Source organism: Hyla sarda, chromosome 3 (assembly GCF_029499605.1).
Source record: "Hyla sarda isolate aHylSar1 chromosome 3, aHylSar1.hap1, whole genome shotgun sequence".
In the NCBI taxonomy this organism is placed as follows: domain Eukaryota; kingdom Metazoa; phylum Chordata; class Amphibia; order Anura; family Hylidae; genus Hyla; species Hyla sarda.
In genome coordinates this window covers 436,288,803-436,310,541 of record NC_079191.1, presented here as the reverse complement: position 1 = coordinate 436,310,541, position 21,739 = coordinate 436,288,803, and the positions used below count along the sequence as shown (strand labels likewise).

General features: G+C 44.7%; 1 protein-coding gene across 3 annotated transcripts in view; it reads left to right on the top strand.

Moving 5' to 3' along the window:
- Nucleotides 1-21,739, top strand: part of CLIP4 (CAP-Gly domain containing linker protein family member 4) — a 138,961-nt gene that overhangs the window by 45,835 nt on the left and 71,387 nt on the right. For all 3 annotated transcript variants that reach the window (XM_056568559.1, XM_056568558.1, XM_056568561.1), the window contains exons 2-5: nucleotides 8,747-8,900; nucleotides 17,314-17,453; nucleotides 20,323-20,416; nucleotides 20,918-21,079. In XM_056568559.1, coding sequence (XP_056424534.1) covers nucleotides 8,762-8,900; nucleotides 17,314-17,453; nucleotides 20,323-20,416; nucleotides 20,918-21,079 — 535 coding nt within the window. In that variant the 5' untranslated portion in view covers nucleotides 8,747-8,761. The remainder of the gene's footprint in view (nucleotides 1-8,746; nucleotides 8,901-17,313; nucleotides 17,454-20,322; nucleotides 20,417-20,917; nucleotides 21,080-21,739) is intronic.

Below are 21,739 nucleotides of genomic sequence, written 5' to 3'. Positions count from 1 at the left end.
GAAAAGATTTGTAAATGGCTTCTATTAAAAAATCTTAATCCTTTCAGTACTTATGAGCTTCTGAAGTTAAGGTTGTTCTTTTCTGTCTAAGTGCTCTCTGATTACATGTGTCTCGGGGAAACTCCCAGTTTAGAAGAGGTTTGCTATTGGGATTTTCTTCTAAACTGGGCGGTTCCCGAGACAGGTGTCATCAGAGAGGACTTAGTACTGAAAGGATTAAGATTTTTTTAATAGAAGTAATTTACAAATCTGATAACTTTCCGGAGCCAGTTGATGTATGAAAAAATATTTTTTCCTGGATAACCCCTTTAAGTTTGTTTTTAATGGTTTTATATATTTTTCCCTCTATAATTTTCCAGTTTTAGACATTTAAAAAAAATATATTTAAATAAAAAAAATAAAGAACACAGTACCTACAGTGACATATGGTGGAGGTCAGTGATGTTTTGGGTTGTTTTGCTTCCTCTGGCACTGGGGGCCTTGAATGTGTACAAGACATCATGAAATCTGAGGATTACCAAAGGATTTTGGGTCGCACTCTACAGCCCAGTGTCAGAAAGCTGAGTTTGCGTCCGAGATCTTGGGTCTTCCAGCAGGACAATGACCCCAAACATACGTCAAAAAGCCCCAGAAATGGATGGCAACAAAGTGCTGGAGAGTTCTGAAGTGTCAGCAATGAGTCCAGATCTAAATCCCATTGATCACCTGTGGAGAGATCTTATAATTACTGTTGGGAAAAGACGCCTTCCAATAAGAGACCGGGAGCAGTTTTCAAAGGAAGAGTGGTCCAACATTCCGGCTGAGAGGTGTAAGAAGCTTATTGATGGTTATAGGAAGACACTGATTTCACTTATTTTTTCAAAAGCAAAGGGCGTTCGACCAAATATTAAGTTAAGGGTGCCAATAATTTTGTCCAGCACATTTTTGGAGTTTGGTGACATTATGTCCAAAAATGAGACTCTTGTGGGAATTGCAGTTTTGCAGGAAATCCACAGGTTGGGGAACCCTGCTTTTCACCACACTGAACTCAGTAAGACTGAAATGCGCTGTCTCAACGGAAAGAATAGAAATGCGTATTCTTCCTGCAGACACCAGAATTTGAATTTCTGCACCAGAAAGAACTCTGCTGCTGCGGATTCTCCTTGTGGAATTCTAATGTGGAACTCCGCACGGAAATTCCATTGTGGGAACATAGCCTTAGCCCATGTTCACATCTGTATCAGAGGCCTCAGAGTCTGTTCACTGCAGAAAAACAGAGCCCAATGGACACCTACGGATCCTATGGACGTTAATGGGGTCTGTTGGGTTTCTATCTGGTATCTGTCTATTTAGCAGGGTTTGAGTAAAAAGTAAATAAATAGAGCTTAGTGGTTTTGTTTTGTTTTTGTCTGCTCAGGTTCCGCTATCTAAACAGATTAAGGAGATCCGACACGTATAAGCGAGGCCTTATTTTTTTACCTGTTACACACCATTCTGTCCAAGTGACACTTGCGGAAACGGTAAATGAGACACCTGTTCCATCTAGTGGCCAAACTTTGGAACTGTACCTATTGCTGAGGTCCCGCTTATCCCCTGGTTGTGATGATGCCAGGCTGGCAGCATTTCATCAGTAGTAGCAGCTACTATGGGCTCTTTAGAGACGTTGCACCAGCTTTCCTCCATCCTTACCGACTGTGGGTGGTCTGAACCTGCACAGGGCATCACTTCTCTGAAGATACAATGGATGGAGGGTGGTGGTACCAGGCATCCATTGTTTCATGTGTATTTGTTGTTTTAAAAAACTTTTCCCGTGTCCTAGAGACATGTCAACATTTTTTTAATCGGTCGCGGACTGAGTGTTCAGAACCCAACCAATTCTTAGAACAAGTGTGGGGGGGGGAGTGCAGATAAATGAGGCGGTCCCATAGAGCCACACTGTAAGTTTGTCTCGCTTAGCACGCTCTTCTTCCAGGTATTTTTAGCTATCGGTTGTGGCCTGAACAAACACTGACCAATCAAAATTTTTTACATGTCTCTACAGCATGTCTAAAGTATTTTTATATAGGCCACGGCTCCAGTGAGCAGCTTATGCCCTTCGTTGTTTACAGCACTATAGTTTTAATAGTGGCTATGCCTGGAATTACAGCACAGTCCCATTCACTTGAGTGTAGTAAAGCAGACACCAGTTTTAAAGAATCAGATAACCCCTTTTAGGAAAGTGAATGTAAAGAGAGGTCATCGCCCCAGAATATGCATCTGAAAACAAGGTGAACATGTCCTACCATGCGGCAGAGGCTTCTTGGATCCTGCCCAGGTACATTGGGTGGATTCTTATCTGAGATGATAGACATTTACGCAATGGATAATTGACAGAATTGTTTACCGATTGCTTTGCAATGATGACGGGCGTGTGATCGGTAAATCTAGTAAAGGCTGCAGTCTGATGGAGGGACTCATTTCACACATCTTCTCAGGTGATATATATGAAGCTTTGTTTATATCTGTATATAACAGAAACCGCACACTGTTCCCAATCCGAATGGACTCATAATTGGGGGGTTGTACAGAGATAAGTTTTTTGATTGAAAATTTACCTTTGCATGTTGTGAGATATCTATCATATCTATCTACCTATCTTTATCTATCTATCTTTTATTTATTTATTATTTTTTTGTCCAATCTCCTTAAAACTACAGTGAAGATTTTACACATATTACTTGCCATCACTGCATGGATTGTGCTGCATCGCAGCTTATGACAATAAATAGTGTTGCATTGAAATCCACAAGTTGCTGTGGGCACAAGTCCATCCAGGATTGAGGTTGTAGAAACTTGTTGGTTGGAATACGACCACATTCATTTGTTGCTATGGAGGCTGTCACTGTATTCCTAGCCTTAGGCTATGTTCACATGCTGCAAATTTTCTGCATATTTTATGTTTTAATGTGCTGGTTAAAGAAGCACTCCGGGAATCTTCTCTTTTTTTTTTTTTTTTTTTTTATGTAGTGCAGCATAGGCTATTATTAGAGAATAATGTAGAGGTTCTTGTGTATGTCTTTTGCTTACCTGTATTGGCTGATTAATTTACTAATGCCGCCTACATTTCCCATGAATCCTTTGACTTTGCAGAGAGAGAGAGGGGTGTGGAGTCTAAGCACTGCACCTGGTCATCTAATTGGGCTACTGATGCTCACGCTCTCCCAGATAAACTGCTGAGATTCTTAAAGAAGAACTCCTATTTATAAAATCTTATCCCCTGTCCTAAGGACGACCACCGAACCAAGCTGTGGCTGACACCCCCCCTCCATACAGCTGTATGGGAGAGTTGGAGCGCTGCACTCAGCAATTTTCGGCTCTGCCATAGAGTCAGACCCCCTGCGATCTGACACTTCTTTCCCTATCCTTAGGATAAGGCATATGTTTTTAGACACTGGAGTTCTCCTTTAAGTGGGTTGTGTCAGTTTAAATTATGCGCAGTTTTCAAGACATATTGCCATGAGGTGAAAGTGATGTGACCTATATTTGCAATGAAGGTGTCTTATCAAGATTTGAAGTCTTTAGGCTGTGTCCACGTGATGCATTTTGTTTTTACTGCATATTTTACATGTTTTTACTGACTTTGGGTAGCATTTGTTGCGTTTTTATTAAATTGTGGTAAAAAGTACACATTTTTACCTTGATTTGCACAATTGCAGTAAAATAGCACAATTTTTTTTTCGTAATGTTGGCAAAATCACTGGAAGAACGGGGGGGAGAAACGCTTCCAAAATGCAGTGTGTGAACACAGTCTCAGGGAAGGTGTATAACTTCTATATATCTTGATCCCATAGAGATAGCAGCAGCAGTATATAATCAGAGCTAGGAGGGAAGGGGTATAATAACTGCTATATATACCGATCCCATAGGGATAGCAACAGTATACAGAGAGCTAGGAGGGGAGTGGTATAACTTCCCATAGAGATAGCAGCAGGAATATACATACAGAGCTGGAGAGAGGTGTATAACTACTATATATCCTGATTAGAGATGAGCGAACTTACAGTAAATTCAATTCGTAACAAACTTCTCGGCTCGGCAGTTGCTGACTTATCCTGCATAAATTAGTTCAGCTTTCAGGTGCTCCCGTGGGCTGGAAAAGGTGGATAAAGTCCTAGGAAAGAGTCTCCTAGGACTGTATCCACCTTTTCCAGCCCACGGGAGCACCTGAAAGCTGAACTAATTTATGCCGACTAAAGTCATCAACTGCTGATCCGAGAAGTTCGTGACGAATCGAATTTACTGTAAGTTCGCTCATCTCTAATCCTGATCCCAAAGAGAGAGCAGCAGTATACAGATAGAGCTGGGAGGGTTGGGGAGCTAGCAGGAGTGATCTGAGAAGTGTAAAAGCAAAAGTAAATCCCTCACCCCTAAATGTTTTGTCATGAACCAGCACACCCCCTGGAAAAAGAAGTCATAGCGAAAAAAAAAAAAAAAAATATATATATAAATAAACAATTAGGATTTTTGCTTAGGGTCTATTCACCCGTACGGTATCCTACACCTATTTCATGTGCAGGATTTAAAGGAGTAGTCCAGTGGTGAAAAACGTAGGGGATAAGTTTGAGATCACGGGGGGTCCGACCGCTGGGGCCCCCTGCGATCTCTCTGTACGGGGGCCAGGCTCTCCGTCCAGATAGCGGGTGTCGACCACCCCACGAAGCGGCGGCCGACACGCCCCCTCAATACATCTCTATGGCAGAGCCGGAGATTGCCGAAGGCAGCGCTTCGGCTCTGCCATAGAGTTGTATTGAGGGGGCGTGTCAGCCGCCGCTTTGTGCGGAGGTCGACACTCCCCCCTTCCCGCGGGCTGTCGGGGCTCCGTACAGGAGATCGCAGGGGGCCCCAGCGGTTGGACCCCCCGCAATCTCAAACTTATCCCCTATCCTTAGGATAGGGGATAAGTTGTTCACCACTGGACTACTCCTTTAAAGCTGTGTTCAGCACCTGGTTGAGCGACAGAGACAATCCCATATACAGTGATCCCTCAACATACAATAGTTTCAACATACACTGGTCTTTTCTGGGCCATTGTAACTTGAAACCAGACTCAACATACAATACTATGGAATCTGCAAAACGTGTCAATGGTTGGAAGAACCGACCAATCAGAATGGATATTTCACTGGTAAAACCTGTGCTTTCCTAAAGTGCATGCACCTGACTGGTGTCTGGTAGCGCCCCCTACAGTACAGGGAGGTATTACATGTTCTGTACTACTATTTACCTGTACCATGGATAGCTTCTCCTTTGGACACCAGGTGAGGACGGCTCCATTTTCCTTTTTTTTTTTTAGGACATTGCGTGTTATTTACAGGACCCTGAAGAAGCTTCTGTCCTCTACATAGACCAGTGTTTCCCAAAGACGTTGCCTCCAGCTGTTGCAAAACTACAACTCCCAGCATGCCCGGACAGCCTTTGGCTGTCCGGGCATGCTGGGAGTTGTAGTTTTGCAACAGCTGGAGGCACCCTGGTTGGGAAACACTGACATAGACAGTGATTTACAGCTCCCAGCAGATCTTTATTACTTTTATATGTAAGGATTTGCTTTATCTATATTCGTTATCTACTTATTTTTCTTTAATCCTCACTTTTTCCTATTTTTGGATGACATTTTGGTGGCTTCAGAACCAATTACCAGGTTTCCATAGAGTTCTGGTCTCAACATACAAGGGTTTCAACATACAATGGTCGTCCTGGAACCAATTAATATTGTAACTTGAGGGACCACTGTACTTACATTGTTATTGTCTCAGCCACATGACACAGAGCCGGGAGAAAATGCGTTTAGCAACCTTTTCCCGGCTCCTTCTATTTACACTGTCTCTATATAGAATGGTGATTGGCCACTACATAGTTGTAGCATCTTTGTATCTGCATTGCATCTGGTTTTATTATTCTTAAATTGTGACTAAAAAAGTTTATACTGTTAGAATTAATGGGGTGTTGTAGTATCCTTTTCAAGGAATATGTAGTGTTGAACTAGTGGGTTTCTTCTTGTGAATTGTTTGGGCCCAATTGTAGGTGTTCTCGATTATAGTTACCTGTATTACGTATGTTACACGTGACATCAGACACTTAGCTCACACGTGGCGGAGCTGGAGGTATGGACATGTCTAGTGAATCCAGAATCTCACTTATTCACCTATGAATCTGACATTTTTAACACTGGTTTATTGATTTTACTCTAATTGTAGTAACATATGTATCTTATTCCCATGAACACAAACATTTCATGCTCAGTTTTGTTTTCAAGTTTCATGTTAAAGGGGTACTCCGGTGAAAACCTTTTTTTCTTTTAAATCAACTGGTCGCAGAAAGTTAAACATATTTGTAAATTACTTCTATTAAAAAATCTTAATCCTTCCTGTACTTATTAGCTGCTGAATAATACAGAGGAAATTCTTTTCTTTTTGGAATGCTCTCTGATGACATCACGACCACAGTTCTCTCTGCTGACGTTAGTATAATAATAACACTTTATTTATTGTTGTCCTTAGTGGGATTTGAACCCAAGTCCCCAGCACTGCAAGAGAGCAGTACTAACCACTGAGCCACCATGCTGCCCTTAGCATACATCTGCTCTGCATGGTTGCTAAAATGGACAGAGATGTCAGCAGAGAGCACTGTGCTCGTGATGTCTTCAGTGTTCCAAAAAGAGAGGAATTTCCTCTGTAGCATTCAGCAGCTAATAAGTACTGGAAGAATTAAGATTCTTTAATAGAAGTAATTTACAAATATGTTTAACTTTCTGCCACCAGTTGATTTAAAAGAAAAAAGGTTTTCACCGGAGTACCCCTTTAATATCTTTAGCCGTCTGGACGTGATGCTGGAACACACACACACTTTGAGATATATATATATATATATATATATATATATATATATATATATATATATATAAATATGAGAGAGAGATTTTTCTTCTTTTTTTTTTTTGCCGAAAGCTATAACTCATACTAGAAGTTTTGCAACATTTGGCGGCACCCTGCTTGGGAAGCGCTGCAATAGTATCTGACCTTTCTTTTTGGCCCCTGCTTTTACCCATCTCTGTTCTCTTCACCCTGTCATGCCTCCATACACTTCCATTCCTTTGTACCATTTGGCTTAGCGGTGCACGTTATGGTGGCTGTTAGGGCAATATACTTGATGGAAAGGGCTGACAACCCAGGCACCAGCACAAAATTCTCAGTTGCCATGGTGACCTGGCGCCTGGAATTTGTCTAGCCCCAACTTAAGGGTACGTTCAGATCTAGCCCTGACTTGAAGGGGTTATCCAGGAATAGAAAATACAGAGATAATTACTTTATAAAAAAACGCTCCCCGTCTGATTCCACGTTGGGTGGGGTTCTGCAGCCCAGTTCCATTGCAGTGAAAGGAGCCAAGTTTTAATACCACACATAACCTGGGGACAGATGTGGAGCTATTTTTGAAAGAAATTAGCTCTGTTTTTCTACTCCTGGTTAACCTTTTTAAGGGTACGCTCAGATGACTCTGCCATAATCTGTATATATAAGAGTTCAATACCCTTCACACTGTGATAACATTAGGGTGCATTTACATGTACCGCATCTGCTGGAATTTTGCTGCGGATTTTGCTTCCCATTGACTTCAATGGGTCCACAGTCCCATTGAGGTCAGTGGGTAGCAGAATCAGCTGCACATTCGGTATATGTGAATGCGTCCTAATTTTATGACTGTGTGAAGGGATTCCAACTCATTATGGTAATAAAGCGATATTCCCTTCTTTTAAAGTGATGGCATATCTCCAGGACCTAGGTCTCCAAACTTTGAACCTCTATCTGTTGCAAAACTACAACTCCTAGCATGCCTGGACAGCCAACAGCTGTCCAGGCATGCTGGGAGTTGTAGTTTTGTGACAGCTGGAGGTCCATGGTTCGGAGAACCCTGCTGTAGGATATACCATCACTAAATAATTGGTTGGGGTCAGACCTTATCCTAAAGCTAGCCATACACATCAGTGTAATTTTATCCGAATCCACCAATTCTGGCACAAATTTTTGACCAACCAATATGTATAGGGGTCTCTTGATTCTCTCCCTTTTTCACCATTCAAATCCTTTTGTACTTAAACCAGACTTGTCTTCTCCTCCCTTTGCGAACACACGCACACTCAGCCAAGCTAAGCATGCATGTGTATATGGGGATCTGGAGAGAGAGAGCTGCCTGCTGAACAAGCGGTATCTGAAAGGGGCTGCAGTGCTAGTTCAGTACTGCATCCCCTATGTGTTTTTCCCCTGCACAGCACCACCACAGGCACCGGCTATGCAGTAGAATTGCGGCACAGCTGAGTGGGTCTGGGTTCAGTTCTGTGAACAACCAGATGGCTAGGAATATCCCTCTGATAACACTGCAGGGATGGCCGGCTTGTTTTGTCTGATCTAGGCATGTAAGAAATAGAGCAACAAGTTGAGGTGCGTTTGGAATGTGCCAAGCTGTATCCTGACCTTAGAATAATAATAGTCGGTGTGAAGAACCAAAGAGAGGGGAAAGGGAAGAGAGGGGTCTCTGGGGCCAGGAAATATAAAGAGCCTGGTGACAAGTGAGCGGCACAGCTGCAGGCAGGGGGGTCCGTGGTGTTGTGGCGGGGGCTGGCACTGCTCTGTTGTCAGGCGTTTATTCTTGGCACTTGTTATCCTACTATCCAATTACTTCTGGCTTTTCTCTAATCTCCTCCTCCTCCTTATTTTTCCTTCTTTCTACCCTCCAGGTGGTTTTCTAGAAAATGACCATTGAGGACCTGACTGTCGGGTACCTCGAAGGACACACTCTGCCCGCTGTACATCGCTTCCAGACGTGTTATCTGGACTCTTGCCGACCGGTCACCTTTTCTGTTGCTGCCGCTCCAATGCCATCTGACTGTGGTGAGTATGAGGCGTGCATTACTGTATGGGGGAAACTTATAGATGACAATACCAAACTGATAGCTTTAAAGGGGTATTCCAGGTAAAAACTTTTTTTTATATATCAACTGGCTCTGGAAAGTTAAACAGATTTGTAAATTACTTCTATTAAAAAATCTTAATCCTTCCAATAGTTATTAGCTTCTGACGTTTTCTGTCTAACTGCTCATTGATGATGTCACGTCCCGGGAGCTGTGCATGATGGGAAAATATCCCCATAGGAACTGCACAGCTCCCGGGACGTGAGTCATCAGAGAGCAGTTAGACAGAAAACAACAACTCAACTTCAGAAGCTAATAACTATTGGAAGGATTAACATTTTTTAATCAAAGTAATTTACAAATCTGTTTAACTTTCCAGAGCCAGTTGATATATAAAAAAAAGTTTTGGCCTGGAATACCCCTTTAATGCCATCTGACTGGTGAGTATGAAACATGCACTAGTGTATAGTTCCTATGTCATCTGACTGGTGAGTACGAGATGTTCACTACTGTATGCGGAAAAGTTATAACTGACAATACCGAACTTAAAAGGAGAGAGGTCGTACAAAAAAAAAAAATAATAATCCGCAGGATAGGGGATTAGTTTTAGATTGTGGGGATCCAAGTGCTGGGGCCCCCTGAAATCTCCTGTCCGGAAACTCGGCTCTTCCCGAGGGCGGTCGTCGGACCCCCCCGAGATTTAAATCTTATCCCCTATCTGCAGGATTTTTGTATGAGACCTCTCCTTTATAGCTCCAATGCCATCTGACTGGTGAGTATGAAACATGAACTAGTGTATGAGGGAAACTTATAGCTGACAATAAAACAATATATAGGGAGCAGTAGCATTTTTATTTTTAAAGAATTTGTCATTTTTCCAAACCAACAGCACACAAAACAGAACATAAGAAAACACACTCCAGGGGGGGAGAAAGGCACATAGCAGTCAGCAAAGACAAGGATGAGTGCAATGGGCATAGGCAGTATCATAATACAAGATATATAACCGGAACAATCAGAACACCCATCGGCCACAAAAACGTAGTCTAATCCATAAAACCCCGCTGGAGCAATCTGGCCCAAGATCTTTGGGATCTTTGAGCAAGAGAATCAGTAGAAGCACTAAGAAGAAGCCACGGGACCCACACTTTGTCAAACTTCTTTGGGCACTTACGACTAACATACAGGGCATGATACAGAGGCACGTACTTATTCACCAGACTAATCCCCCTGGATAGAGGACAGGATGGATCATCCTTCCAGGTCATCACCACCACTTTACGGGCACAAAAAAGAAGGAAAAGGATCAACAAGCATCTATGCAAACTAGTCTCAACACCATCTTTGAGCCCAACTTCTCACACCTGAGGAGTGAGAAGGAAAGGGGATTCTAAATTATTAGCATAAAACCTGCATCACCACCCTCCAGAAAGGAGTAATACAAGGGAAACTCCATACCGCATGTGGAACGTCTCTACCTCCCGGGAGCAGCAAAAACAAACATCAGAAAGAGAAACGCCAATGCGTTTCAGCTTCTCCGGGGTATAGTAAAGGTGCAACACATACCTGGATTGTATGAGCATATCCCGCGCGCTAACCACTGTAGGGTGATATGACCTCTCCACCTCCCTCCACTGGTCTTCAAATAAATTAGGGATATTCTCCACCCACTTTTCATAAGCTACCGCAAAGGGGCTGGGCCCCAGAGTCTGCAAGAGGACATATGCTTTGGTAAGAGGCTTAGAAAGGTCCGTAGCACCCAGAAGCTCCACCTCAGAAAAGGCATTGGTAACAACCAAGGAGCCAATCTGCGCCCTAACAGCGTGCCTAAGCTGGAGGTACCGGAAAAAGGCACTCCCAGGTATGTGATAATGCTCCATCATATTCAAGAACAGGAAAACCTGGTCTTCCCCAAATGGGCAACAAATTTGACTCATTGGGGTTTATTTACTAACGTGATCCCGACAATTTTTTTGTCAGATTTTGGGCGTGGTCCTGACAAAAGGGGCGTGTCCCCGATAGTTTTGAAAAATCCCAACATATTTACCAAAGTTTCCACAGAAAATGTGGTGGATTTGAGCTGAGGAAAAACCGACAGATCAGAACAGTTGTAAAAAAAAAAAACAAAGTATAGGGAAATGTAGGGAAACCTTAGTAAATACCTTGGGAAAATTCCTGTTGGAAATCAAAACCCACAAAGAAAACTCCACTCCACTCTTAGAAAATAAACCCCAGTGTGTCTCCCAAAAGCCAGCCCCCTGTTAAACCCATGCAGGTGTGACAAATGTACATTCCCCCACAGAGGTGCTTTTGGAGAGACAAGCAGTTGGGGAAACCTTCTCGACACCATGGATCAGACCTTTGCCACCGTCTGAATAGGGAGAGGATAAGAGGAAGCAGAAGAATACCTATACAATGTGTTAGTAAGACCTTCATGTGACCCCATCAGAGCACACACCAAGGCTGTAGCTCTATTCGAGAGATCCAGGTCAATCCACAACACTGCATACACTAATTGGGAAGCAAGAACATATTTATACATATCAGGAGCAGCCAACCCACCATATCGCTTAGGCGCCTGGAGGAGAGCCTGCCCGAGTCTAGGAGGTTTGCCTTGCCAGTAGAAGGATCCCAGAGCACTAGATAACTGCTGAAATAACCGTTTAGGGGGAAGAATCTGGGCCAGATTGAACAGGTACAGAAACTTAGGGAGATAAATAATTTTAAAGATCTTCACTCTGCCCGCAAGCAAAAGGGGAAGGGAAGTCTAAGAGCACAGCCTATCCCTAGTACTAACCAGGAGCGGCTCAAGGTTGAGGGGAAGACTCTCCAATCAGGAGGCTGTGACCTCCACTCCTAGATATATAAATCGGTGTACCGCCTGAAGGCCAGCCAGGAGAGAAACGGGGACATTCGCCCCTCCAGAAAGAGGCATCAAGGAGGATTTGACCCAATTGATCCGCAGGCCTGAGAGAGAGCCAAACTGGTCAAGGAGGTCCATTAAGGAGTGAAGAGAGCCCTCCACATCTGCTAAGTAAACCAGGGTATCATCCCAATAAAGTGAGGCCTTCTCCACAATGGACCCTCTAGGAATGCCGTGTATGCTAGGGGCCGCACGGATCGCCGCAGCCAAAGGCTCTACTGCAAGAGCAAAAAGGAAAGGAGACAGGGGACATCTCTGCCTCGTCCCCCTTCCCAAGGGAAAGGGGTCTGACACATCCAGCTTTGTGCGGATACGTGCCCAAGGGCTGTCAAACAAGAGGCAGACCAGCGAGCAGAACCGCTGCCAAAACTCAAGGCGTCTAAAACTCCTCACAGATTATGCCATTCCACCGAATTGCATGCTTTATTGACATCCAGGCTCGCTACAAACCCCGAGGAAAGACCGTCCCCAGCTGCCGCAATATTCAACTGTAGACGCTTGACATTAATATAAGTGGCTCTACCTGGCATAAACCCAGTCAGGAGGAACGATAGAGGTAATAACACTATTAAGACGGGTAGCTAAGATTTACGCCATAAGCTTAATATCAACATTCAGTAAAGAAATGGGTCTGTAAGAATCGGGGAGCTTCGGGTCCTCTACCGGGCTTGAGAAGAACAACAATCAATGCCTCCCTCATAGAGTCCGGAAGAGAGCCCACATCCACCGTACAAAGTTTCAACAAAAGGGAAACTAACCTCTCCTAATTCATCCTTTACTAGTCTCCAACCAGCCCATCTAAACCAGGAGTCTTCCCGGGGCAGGCATCAAATGCTGCCTCTGATGCCTGCACCTCAACCTGCAAGGCCCTCTCACTTCATGAATGTATCGCCCGTTGACCAGCAACACCCACCATAAAAGCCCCCTCACCGTGGCCTTATAAGTGTCCCACTGGACCAAAGTATCAGGGTGATCCGCTTTATGCACCCAGTAATCAGTATGGGACACCCTCAAAGCGTCAGACACAGCGTCTGATTGCAACCAGCATTGGTGCATCTGCCAGAGCCGGGAAGCGGGACACTGACCGAAGTTTAGCGTGAGGACTGTGGCAGAATGATCTGAGATCCCTCTACTGTTTATGAAATGTCTCTTACCGCTGGGAGAAGATCTACAAATGCCAAGGCCAGGTCATTCCGGGAGAATGACTTTTGAGCCACAGAATAGAAGAAAACAGACTCAGTCGGGAATTTCCTCCTCCAGATGTCAGTGAGGCCAGGCACCATGTAGTGAATGCAGGAGAACCCGTATCTAGGAAAAGCAAAGGGTCTGGAGGGAAAGACACCAACTTATGCATTATCAAATCAAGAAGAGAAACCTGAAATGGGGGAGGAATATACACAGAGATCAGGTTAAAACATACAGACTTAATAGCACAGTTCAAAATCACAAACCGCCCAAAATGATCGCAGACATGATCGCAAGATCACAATTGGTATTGATTTAGATACTTAAAATTGAGCAATAACGATTCCCGATGAACCACATTATAGTCAATGGGGTCTGTCGGGCTCCACTATTTTCTGAGAGAAGAGGCAAGATATCCCCGTGCGATCCATGCCTGTTTAAGGGCCAACACTTTCTGCCCAGTAATATAGGTCTCCTGTAAACATGTTATATGTGGGGTATGACGTTTCATAAAGTCAAAGCAGAGGGCCCGTTTGAACTTGGAATTCAGTCCATGGGCATTCCAACTCACCACTTTAAGAGATCCCATCATGGACACTAATAGGAACACCCAGCAGGAGAAGCCAGAGAGCACCTGCCAAGAGAGGAGGAGAGAGCACCTGAGACATCCATACCACAAACTTCCAACGCACCGACAAACTGGGCACAAACAAAAAACCAATAAACACCACAATAAAAATGCAACAGAAAAAAATTCCCAAGAACTCCTTGTCTAACACTAAAAGGAACAAAGTGTAGACCTTGACCCTAAACACTAACCAGTACGGGGCAGTAGAAAGATGCTAAACTGAAGATCAGCACAACTACTACTACTCAACCCCTGGAGAACTAAACTACGGCCGGGCCCATAATCTAGCCCAAGAAAAGGTCCCTAACAGGAGCACAATCCTGACAGCCTAACTTCCTAAATTACCTACAAAGAGGGGAGACAGTGGCAGCTAGAGTCCATGGCAGTCAGTCTGGTGGCACAGCAGAAGGGGCGGCCTCGATCCACTGCAAGACCTCAACAGAAGAGGTGAAAAATTTTGTTGAAACACCATACACCACCCTCAGGTGCGCCAGATACAACATTGAATACTTATATCCCTTGGAATGTAGCTAGGCCCGAACTTCCGTAAACTGGATCCTCTGCTTGCAAAATTCCACTGTAAAGTCCGGGTAAAAGGACACCCTGTTGTTCCCATAAAGGACATCACCTTTAATCTACATAGCTCTCAGGATAGCGTCTTTATCACGGGAATGCAGAATCTTGGCAAGGAAGGGCCTGGGCGGCCCACCAGGTGCCGGGGAACGTGCCGGAACCACATGAGCCCGTTCAACCGAGAAGTAGGGGGAGAAGGTGTCCACAGGCAGGATCTCTTTGAGCCAAGATTCCAGGAACGCCACTGCATCAGCCCCTTCCGCTTTTTCCAGAAGGCCCACCAGCTGGATGTTGTTGTGTCTAAGGTGATTTTCAAGTCAATCAGCCCTGTCAGCAATCCCCTTTACCCGGCGCTGCAGGTTAACAATCTACTGAGGAATGGTCCGCAAGGTGTACTCCTCTGTAGAAACTCTGCGCTCCACCTCAGTCGTGCGCTCACGGATCTTTTGCGTCTCATGACGAAGGATGACAAAATCCTGCCACAACTCATCAACTTTGGCGATCATCATGGTCTGACAGGTAGCAATAGCCGACAACACCGCCTCTAGATTCTGGTCAATAGTAGGAGCAGAATGCGGAGACCCTTCAGGAGAATGCTGCGGCAACGGACAAATAAAGGCAGAGAAGGGTCAGGAGAATCTCGCCCAGGCTGGTCAGGGGGTCTAGGAAATGGACTGAGTGCTTTAGCAGCGTCACCCTGGAGGAAAGCGTAGTCTGAACACACGGGTCAAGTTGAGACGGGCCAAAGGCCTCCATGCGCCCACCATTTGAGGAGTTTTAATCAGTCGACTACCTAACAGCTTCCACCGCCTCCTAAGACCTTTTAGACTTGTTACAGGGGCCTCCCATATCAACTGGCGAAGAGAAATCGGGCAAGAGGCTGAATGACTTCACAGCAAAGCGTCCCAGTAAACAGCACACCAGGCAAGCGCACGGTATGGAAGCACCACAAGTCTCAGCAGACCCACTCAGGGACCTCAGCAGCAGAGCCCCACAGGAGAAACAGCACTGACTAGGGCCTAGTACTCACAGGGCATGGGATAGCTGAGGATACCCCTGTAGCAGCCAGCACTCTTTGTTTCTGACCCCTTACAGCAGCACAGCAGCAGAGACGTACAGCTCCAGGCCCCAGACGCAGGAGTCTCCACAGCAACCTGAGGACACGGGCCACGGCCACGAAGGCCTGTAATGGCGGAGATTCTAGACCCAGCCCGTTCAACAGCCAGCCACCGGAAGAGCACGGAAGCCCTCAGGGAGCAGACAGGCAGCCCGGATTACCAGCACCAGCCCCTCTGTCTCACCATCGCAGCCCGACAGGAAGCCGCACCAGCCGCCGGGAACAGGACTCCCCACGGACCTCGCGCCTGCACGGACCAAGACCAGGAAAGGACCGGAGCACTACTGGAGACTGCAGGGGACCGAACCAACCGAGGGAGGCAAGCTGGAGCCCGGCAGGGTAAGTTAAAAGCAGGGTAATTTCTCCAAGGAGCCGGATCTCAGCGCCGCACGTCCGGTTATCTCGGCATAAAGGCCAAGCCCCCCGAGCAGTAGCAGTTTAAGGGTCTATTCAAACGTACAGTATCCCGTGCAGATTTGATGGGCAGGCATTGTTGTTTGTGCAGATCATGACTATATTAGTGTGTGTGGTTGTCTACTGTGATTGGATACCTGTCTCTTATGTGGGAGCGTATATATAACGCTATTCTCCCTGGCAGTGCCGTGTCTGTACAGAGCTGCAAAACCTCTTTGATCTCTGCTGTGCTGCTTCTCGGTCTGTACAGTATGTGCTCTGCAGTGATGTTTACTGGGACTTGTAGTGTTTTTGTATGTGGAATAGACATTACATCTCCTACAATATATCCAGGTTGAGTGATGGATAAGCTTTGTGTCTGACTACATGCAAGTAGAGCTTGAAGATCAGAATTAGGCAAGTAAAGCAAAGTGTGTGCATTTATTCTATGGGGGAGATTTATCAAAACCTGTGTAGAGGAAGAGTGGTGCAGTTGTCCATAGCAAACAATCATATCCCTTCTTGACTTTTTTAAAAGACCTCTGGAAAATAAAAGTGGCCTGATTGGTTGTTATGGGCAACTGCACCACTCTTCCTCTACACAGGTTTTGATAAATCTCCCCCTATGTAAAGTAGTTGTAGCTAAAGGTGGAAGTTTATTATGAGGTGGAGTGTAGTATCCAGTGACGTGCAGCAGTCTGTCATAGTTCAGTTTGGCCCTGTGCATAAGTCAGAATGATCAGTCGCTTATCTGTGTGAGAAATACATGGGCAGGCTTTCAGACTTTTACACCAAAATTTCACTCTGAACGCTACAAACTTTGTCCCATATTTGGACACTGATTGGGCTCTATATAATTGGGTCACTCCAAATCTGCAGCAGAAAAATCTGTCTAAGCGTTTTTGGAGCAGAATTTACATGGGTTTCTAACTTTCTGCATACAATGTACGTGGAGTCCATGCAGAAACCTCTGTGAAATGTCTTTGTATAGGTACAAGACAAGGCTTCAGTATAGGGTGCAGGAGTAAATCGGCGCTGAACGGACCCAGGACACAGCAGGTAAGAAAGTAAAATCCAATTTATTTGATGCAACGCGTTTCCCTGCGCAAGCACGGATTCATCAGGCAACCTGATGAATCTGTGCTTGCGCAGGGAAACGCGTTGCATCAAATAAATTGGATTTTACTTTCTTACCTGCTGTGTCCTGGGTCCGTTCAGCGCCGGTGTACTCCTGCACCCTGTACTGAAGCCTTGTCTTGTACCTATATGTTGTGGAATCCACACCAGGAGGGCCGCAGACGGACCATTGTATCCAAGCGATTTCCATTGTTGTGTGTGAGGCTACACAACCACCTAGGGTGAGCAGTTTAAAATTAGCTTTTACTCTCCCCCCCCCCCCCCATCTCCGGTGGTATTACCCTATGGAGCGCCTTCTCTCCTGTTTTTAGAATTTGCAGGCATGTGGCCCTACAATCACTTATAATCATTTTTGCTTGTGTCAATGAGCCCTTCAATGTCAATGTCTTACCTTTCACAATCATCTATATCATTACTTTTTAATGTGTTTTTTGCAGAATTCTCCTTTTTTGACCCAAATGATGCCTCATGTCAGGATATCTTGTTTGATCCAGACACTTCAGTTTCTGAGCTGTTTGCTATCCTGAGACAATGGGTCCCTCAAGTCCAGCAGAACATTGACATCATTGGGAATGAGGTGAGTTAATGCACAGACTAAAAAGGCGGGGGGGGGGGGGTCTCTAGCCCTGGCTATAGTTAGAGATGGTAGCTGCCACATCTGCCCCCTACTTTTCAGGCAGAGGTGAACATCTGAGAGCCTACCTACAAGTATAGGATTATGGAGAAATATCTGCTCTTAAAATACCAATACAGTATTACAATGAAAGCTAAAAGCTGACATCAGTCACATGTGGTGGTAAAACCAGAGGAAGGACCCTGCACAGGACTTAGGTTCTGCTTACTACTGACACAGTAGAAACTTAACATTGAGGTCATGATCCCTGTCATTGGAGCTGGAGGAGTCATTTTACTAACTCAGAATGTGTGTAGTTGCACAGAATACACAAATATGTACAGGTTATATATGTCAGGTTGATTGTCCTGCGGAAAAGTGCTTAACTCCCTTTTATCCAGACTACATCTCAGAATAAGATAAGACAATACTGTTTTCTCCCTCTAGGTGCCCAGATTTGGTGACCACCTGATAGAGGTGAAATTATTCACACGAAATGGACATAATATTGTACCATTCATTCAAAACAATGTCCCCATGCCATGCAGCAGCCACAGCACCCCTATAATGCAACAGAATTATATAAACCAGAGTCCTACATTATTCTCTTTGTCTTGAAAGGAAGTGACCTACTGTATGAGCAGCCAATCAGCAGTCACTTAAAGCGGTACTCCGGTGGAAAACATGTTTTTTATTTATTTTTTTAAATCAACTGGTGCCAGAAAATTAAACAGATTTGTGAATTACTTCTATTAAAAAATCTTTACCCTTTCAGTACTTTTAATCAGCTATATTCTACAGAGGAAATTCTTTCCTTTTTGATATTCTTTTTTTGTCTTGTCCACAGCGCTCTGCTGACACCTGATGCCCAAATCAGGAACTGTCCGGAGTAGCATAGGTTTACTATGGGGATTTTCTCCTGCTCTGGACAGTTCCTGATACGGACAGAGGTGTCAGCAGAGAGCACTGTGGACAAGGCAAAAAAGAAATTCAGAAAGAAAATAATTTCCTCTGTAGCATACAGCTGCTTAAAAGTACTGGAAGGGTAAAGATTTTTTTTAATAGAAGTAACTTACAAATCTGTTTTAACTTTCTGGCACCAGTTGATTAAAAAAAAAAATGTTTTCCTCCGGAGTACCCCTTTTAAATGACCTCTCTACAGTCTGAGAAGGTCTGAAGAAGCTGTTGGGCAGAAATGTTGCCATTAATCACAGCCTTCTGTGCACTTCTTTAGCCAGGATTGCAAGACCTCTTTTGGCTCTGATGGCACCTCATATATTCAGTACATGGAGTTATAGGTCAGCTGTGTTTCCTGACATAACCCAGACCTTAGCCACTATATGTCGTACAGTGGCATATATTGCTCATTGGCCACAATGCAAATAACCGTGCTGTATGCTGACAGAGGTGTATAAAGCTCTTTTGAAATCTGGCTGGTCAACAGGGGCCATACATATTAGATGATATCTGTGGAAGTTTTCCCAGTTGTCTGAGATATTGAAATTAAAGGAGTACTCCGGTGCTCCAGCGTTCTGAACATTTCGTTAAGAATGCTCGGAGCCGGAGGCTGTGATCGTGACACCACTGCCACGCCCCTCGTGATGTCATGCCACGCCCCCTCCATTCAAGTCAATGGGAGGGGGTGTGTCTACCGACACGCCCCCTTCCATAGACATGAATGGAGGGGGTGTGGTGTGACATCACGAGGGGCGTGGCCGTGAGGTCACGACCATTGCCGCAGGAACCTGCCATTTGGTTGGAATGCCAGGTGCTACGGGAGATTGCGGGCGGGGGGGGGGGCCCAGCAGCGGGACCCTCACAATCAGACATCTTATCCCCTATCCCTTGTATAGGGAATAAGATGTCGGGCAGTGGAGTACCCCTTTTAAAGTGTACTATAAAAAAATAAAATTATGAGAAACTTTCGATCTATACTAGAGACACGTCAAAAGTTTTTATTGGGAGATGCACTAACACCTTGACTGTTCAAAAAGAACACAAGTCTAAGAACAAACAATCACTCAGCGATTGCTCCTGACACAAAATTAATGATGCAAACCTGTTCAACAGGTGGATACTATGAATGCAAATCGTAGCTACAGTGGTGTGCTAGTATATATAAAGCAATTCGGTAACTATCAAATACAACTAGTGAAGAGAGGAATAAATGCTGCACTCCCTCACAAACGTAGCTTTTCCTTCATTTATTTCTTTATGAGGTTCGAACAGCAAGCAAGGATAAAATCCATAAGTGGGGAGCGGAGAGACACATCTCTCCTGTGCAACGGATGTAAAACTATCAGTGGTACACCCCTTACACAGGAGAGCTTGGTCTCTCCGCACGACACTTATGGATTTTATCCTTGCTTGCTGATGGAACCTCATAAAGAAATAAATGAAGAAAAAGCTTGACTGACCAAAACTCGTCTCTACAACATATCAAAAAATGTTTCCTGATCGTGCTCATTTAAAGTTAGAACTTAGTGGGTACAGGGATTTATGTGAGTGATGGTACTGTATAAGGCTGGGTTCACACTACGTTTTCCCCCATACGGGAGCGCATACGGCAGGGGGGAGCTAAAACCTCGCGCTCCCGTATGTCACCGTATGCGCTCCCATATGTCATTCATTTCAATGAGCCGACCGGAGTGAAACGTTCGCTCCGGTCGGCTCATTTTTGCGCCGTATGCGCTTTTACGACCGGACCTAAAACCGTATGGGAGAAAACGTAGTGTGAACCCACCCTAAGACATAGAAAATAACAGAATATGTATAAGAGTGTGTCGCTGCACTGAACGTGTTTTCTCTTTCGTGTAACTATTGATTGTTGCAGATTTTGAAGCGAGGATGTAATGTCAATGACCGGGATGGACTGACGGACATGACGCTGCTTCATTACACTTGTAAATCTGGAGCTCAAGGCATTGGTGAGAGCGGATAATACAAGTGGACTTTGTATAAGTCATCTGCAAACTTCTCTACTGCAAAAATGTAGTACATACAGCTCAATTCGGATGTGCAACCAGTCCCGCACATCCTCTAACGTCTCAATTTTGATGTGCCTTAGGCTTTTAAAACTTTTGTTTTTCTAGTTGTTCAGTTTCCATTTCTTTGGAATATGTCACATTGTTGGAAATAGAAAAGATATATCCACAAATAAATTATTCGTCTCTGTGCTTTTGTATGTCTGTATATAGTGACTCTGGGGTTATATACCAAATAAAGTGACAGGAAGCGGTAAATCCTACTCTTTATCTTTCCCCGGCTTCTGTCAGTGGATTCGCAAGACATCATTTGGAAGCGAAACAATGATAGGCAATGAGCCATCTGACATTTAGTTGCAGTACAGAGGGAGCTTTATCTTAGTCACCAAATGCAATATTTGGCGTTCCAACTCTTTAAAGGTACATTTGTTTTCCCTAATGCAGGGGACGCGGAGACTGCTGCAAAATTTGCCTCTTACCTTATTGACATCGGAGCAGACGTGAGCTTACGGAGTCGCTGGACGAATATGAATGCTCTGCATTATGCTGCTTATTTTGATGTTCCTGAGTTGATACATCTGATTCTGAAGGTTTCAAAACCAAAAGGTAAGTAGTCTGAAAAACAGTTGTGATTGTGTTCTTTATTTATGTGTATGCTTTATGTAGTCAGGTTGAAGGTACTGGATTTAAGTCTAAATTCTTTGGGATTATGGGTCAAAATCATCACACCACGGCCTCCCCAGTCTCCTCTGTGCACTTTACCCAGCCTCCTTCATCTCTTCTTCCCGTCCCCAGCCTCTTGCCACCTCTTTGTACCAGGCCTTCTCTGTCTCCTCTGCTTTGAGTTTGAGTTCTTCAATGCCACTTCTTTGTACCTGGACTTTACTGCTTCTTCTGTTTCGGTCTTCTTCTTCTTCTCTGTTTCTTGCCTCACAGTCTCCTCTGCTATCAGTACCCAGCCTCCCTGGTTTCCTCTGCTATCAGTACCCAGCCTCTCTGGTTTCCTCTGCTATCAGTACCCAGCCTCTCTGGTCTCATCTGCTATCAGTACCCAGCCTCCCTGGTCTCCTCTGCTATCAGTACCCAGCCTCTCTGGTTTCCTCTGCTATCAGTACCCAGCCTCTCTGGTTTCCTCTGCTATCAGTACCCAGCCTCCCTGGTTTCCTCTGCTATCAGTACCCAGCCTCTCTGGTTTCCTCTGCTATCAGTACCCAGCCTCCCTGGTTTCCTCTGCTATCAGTACCCAGCCTCCCTGGTTTCCTCTGC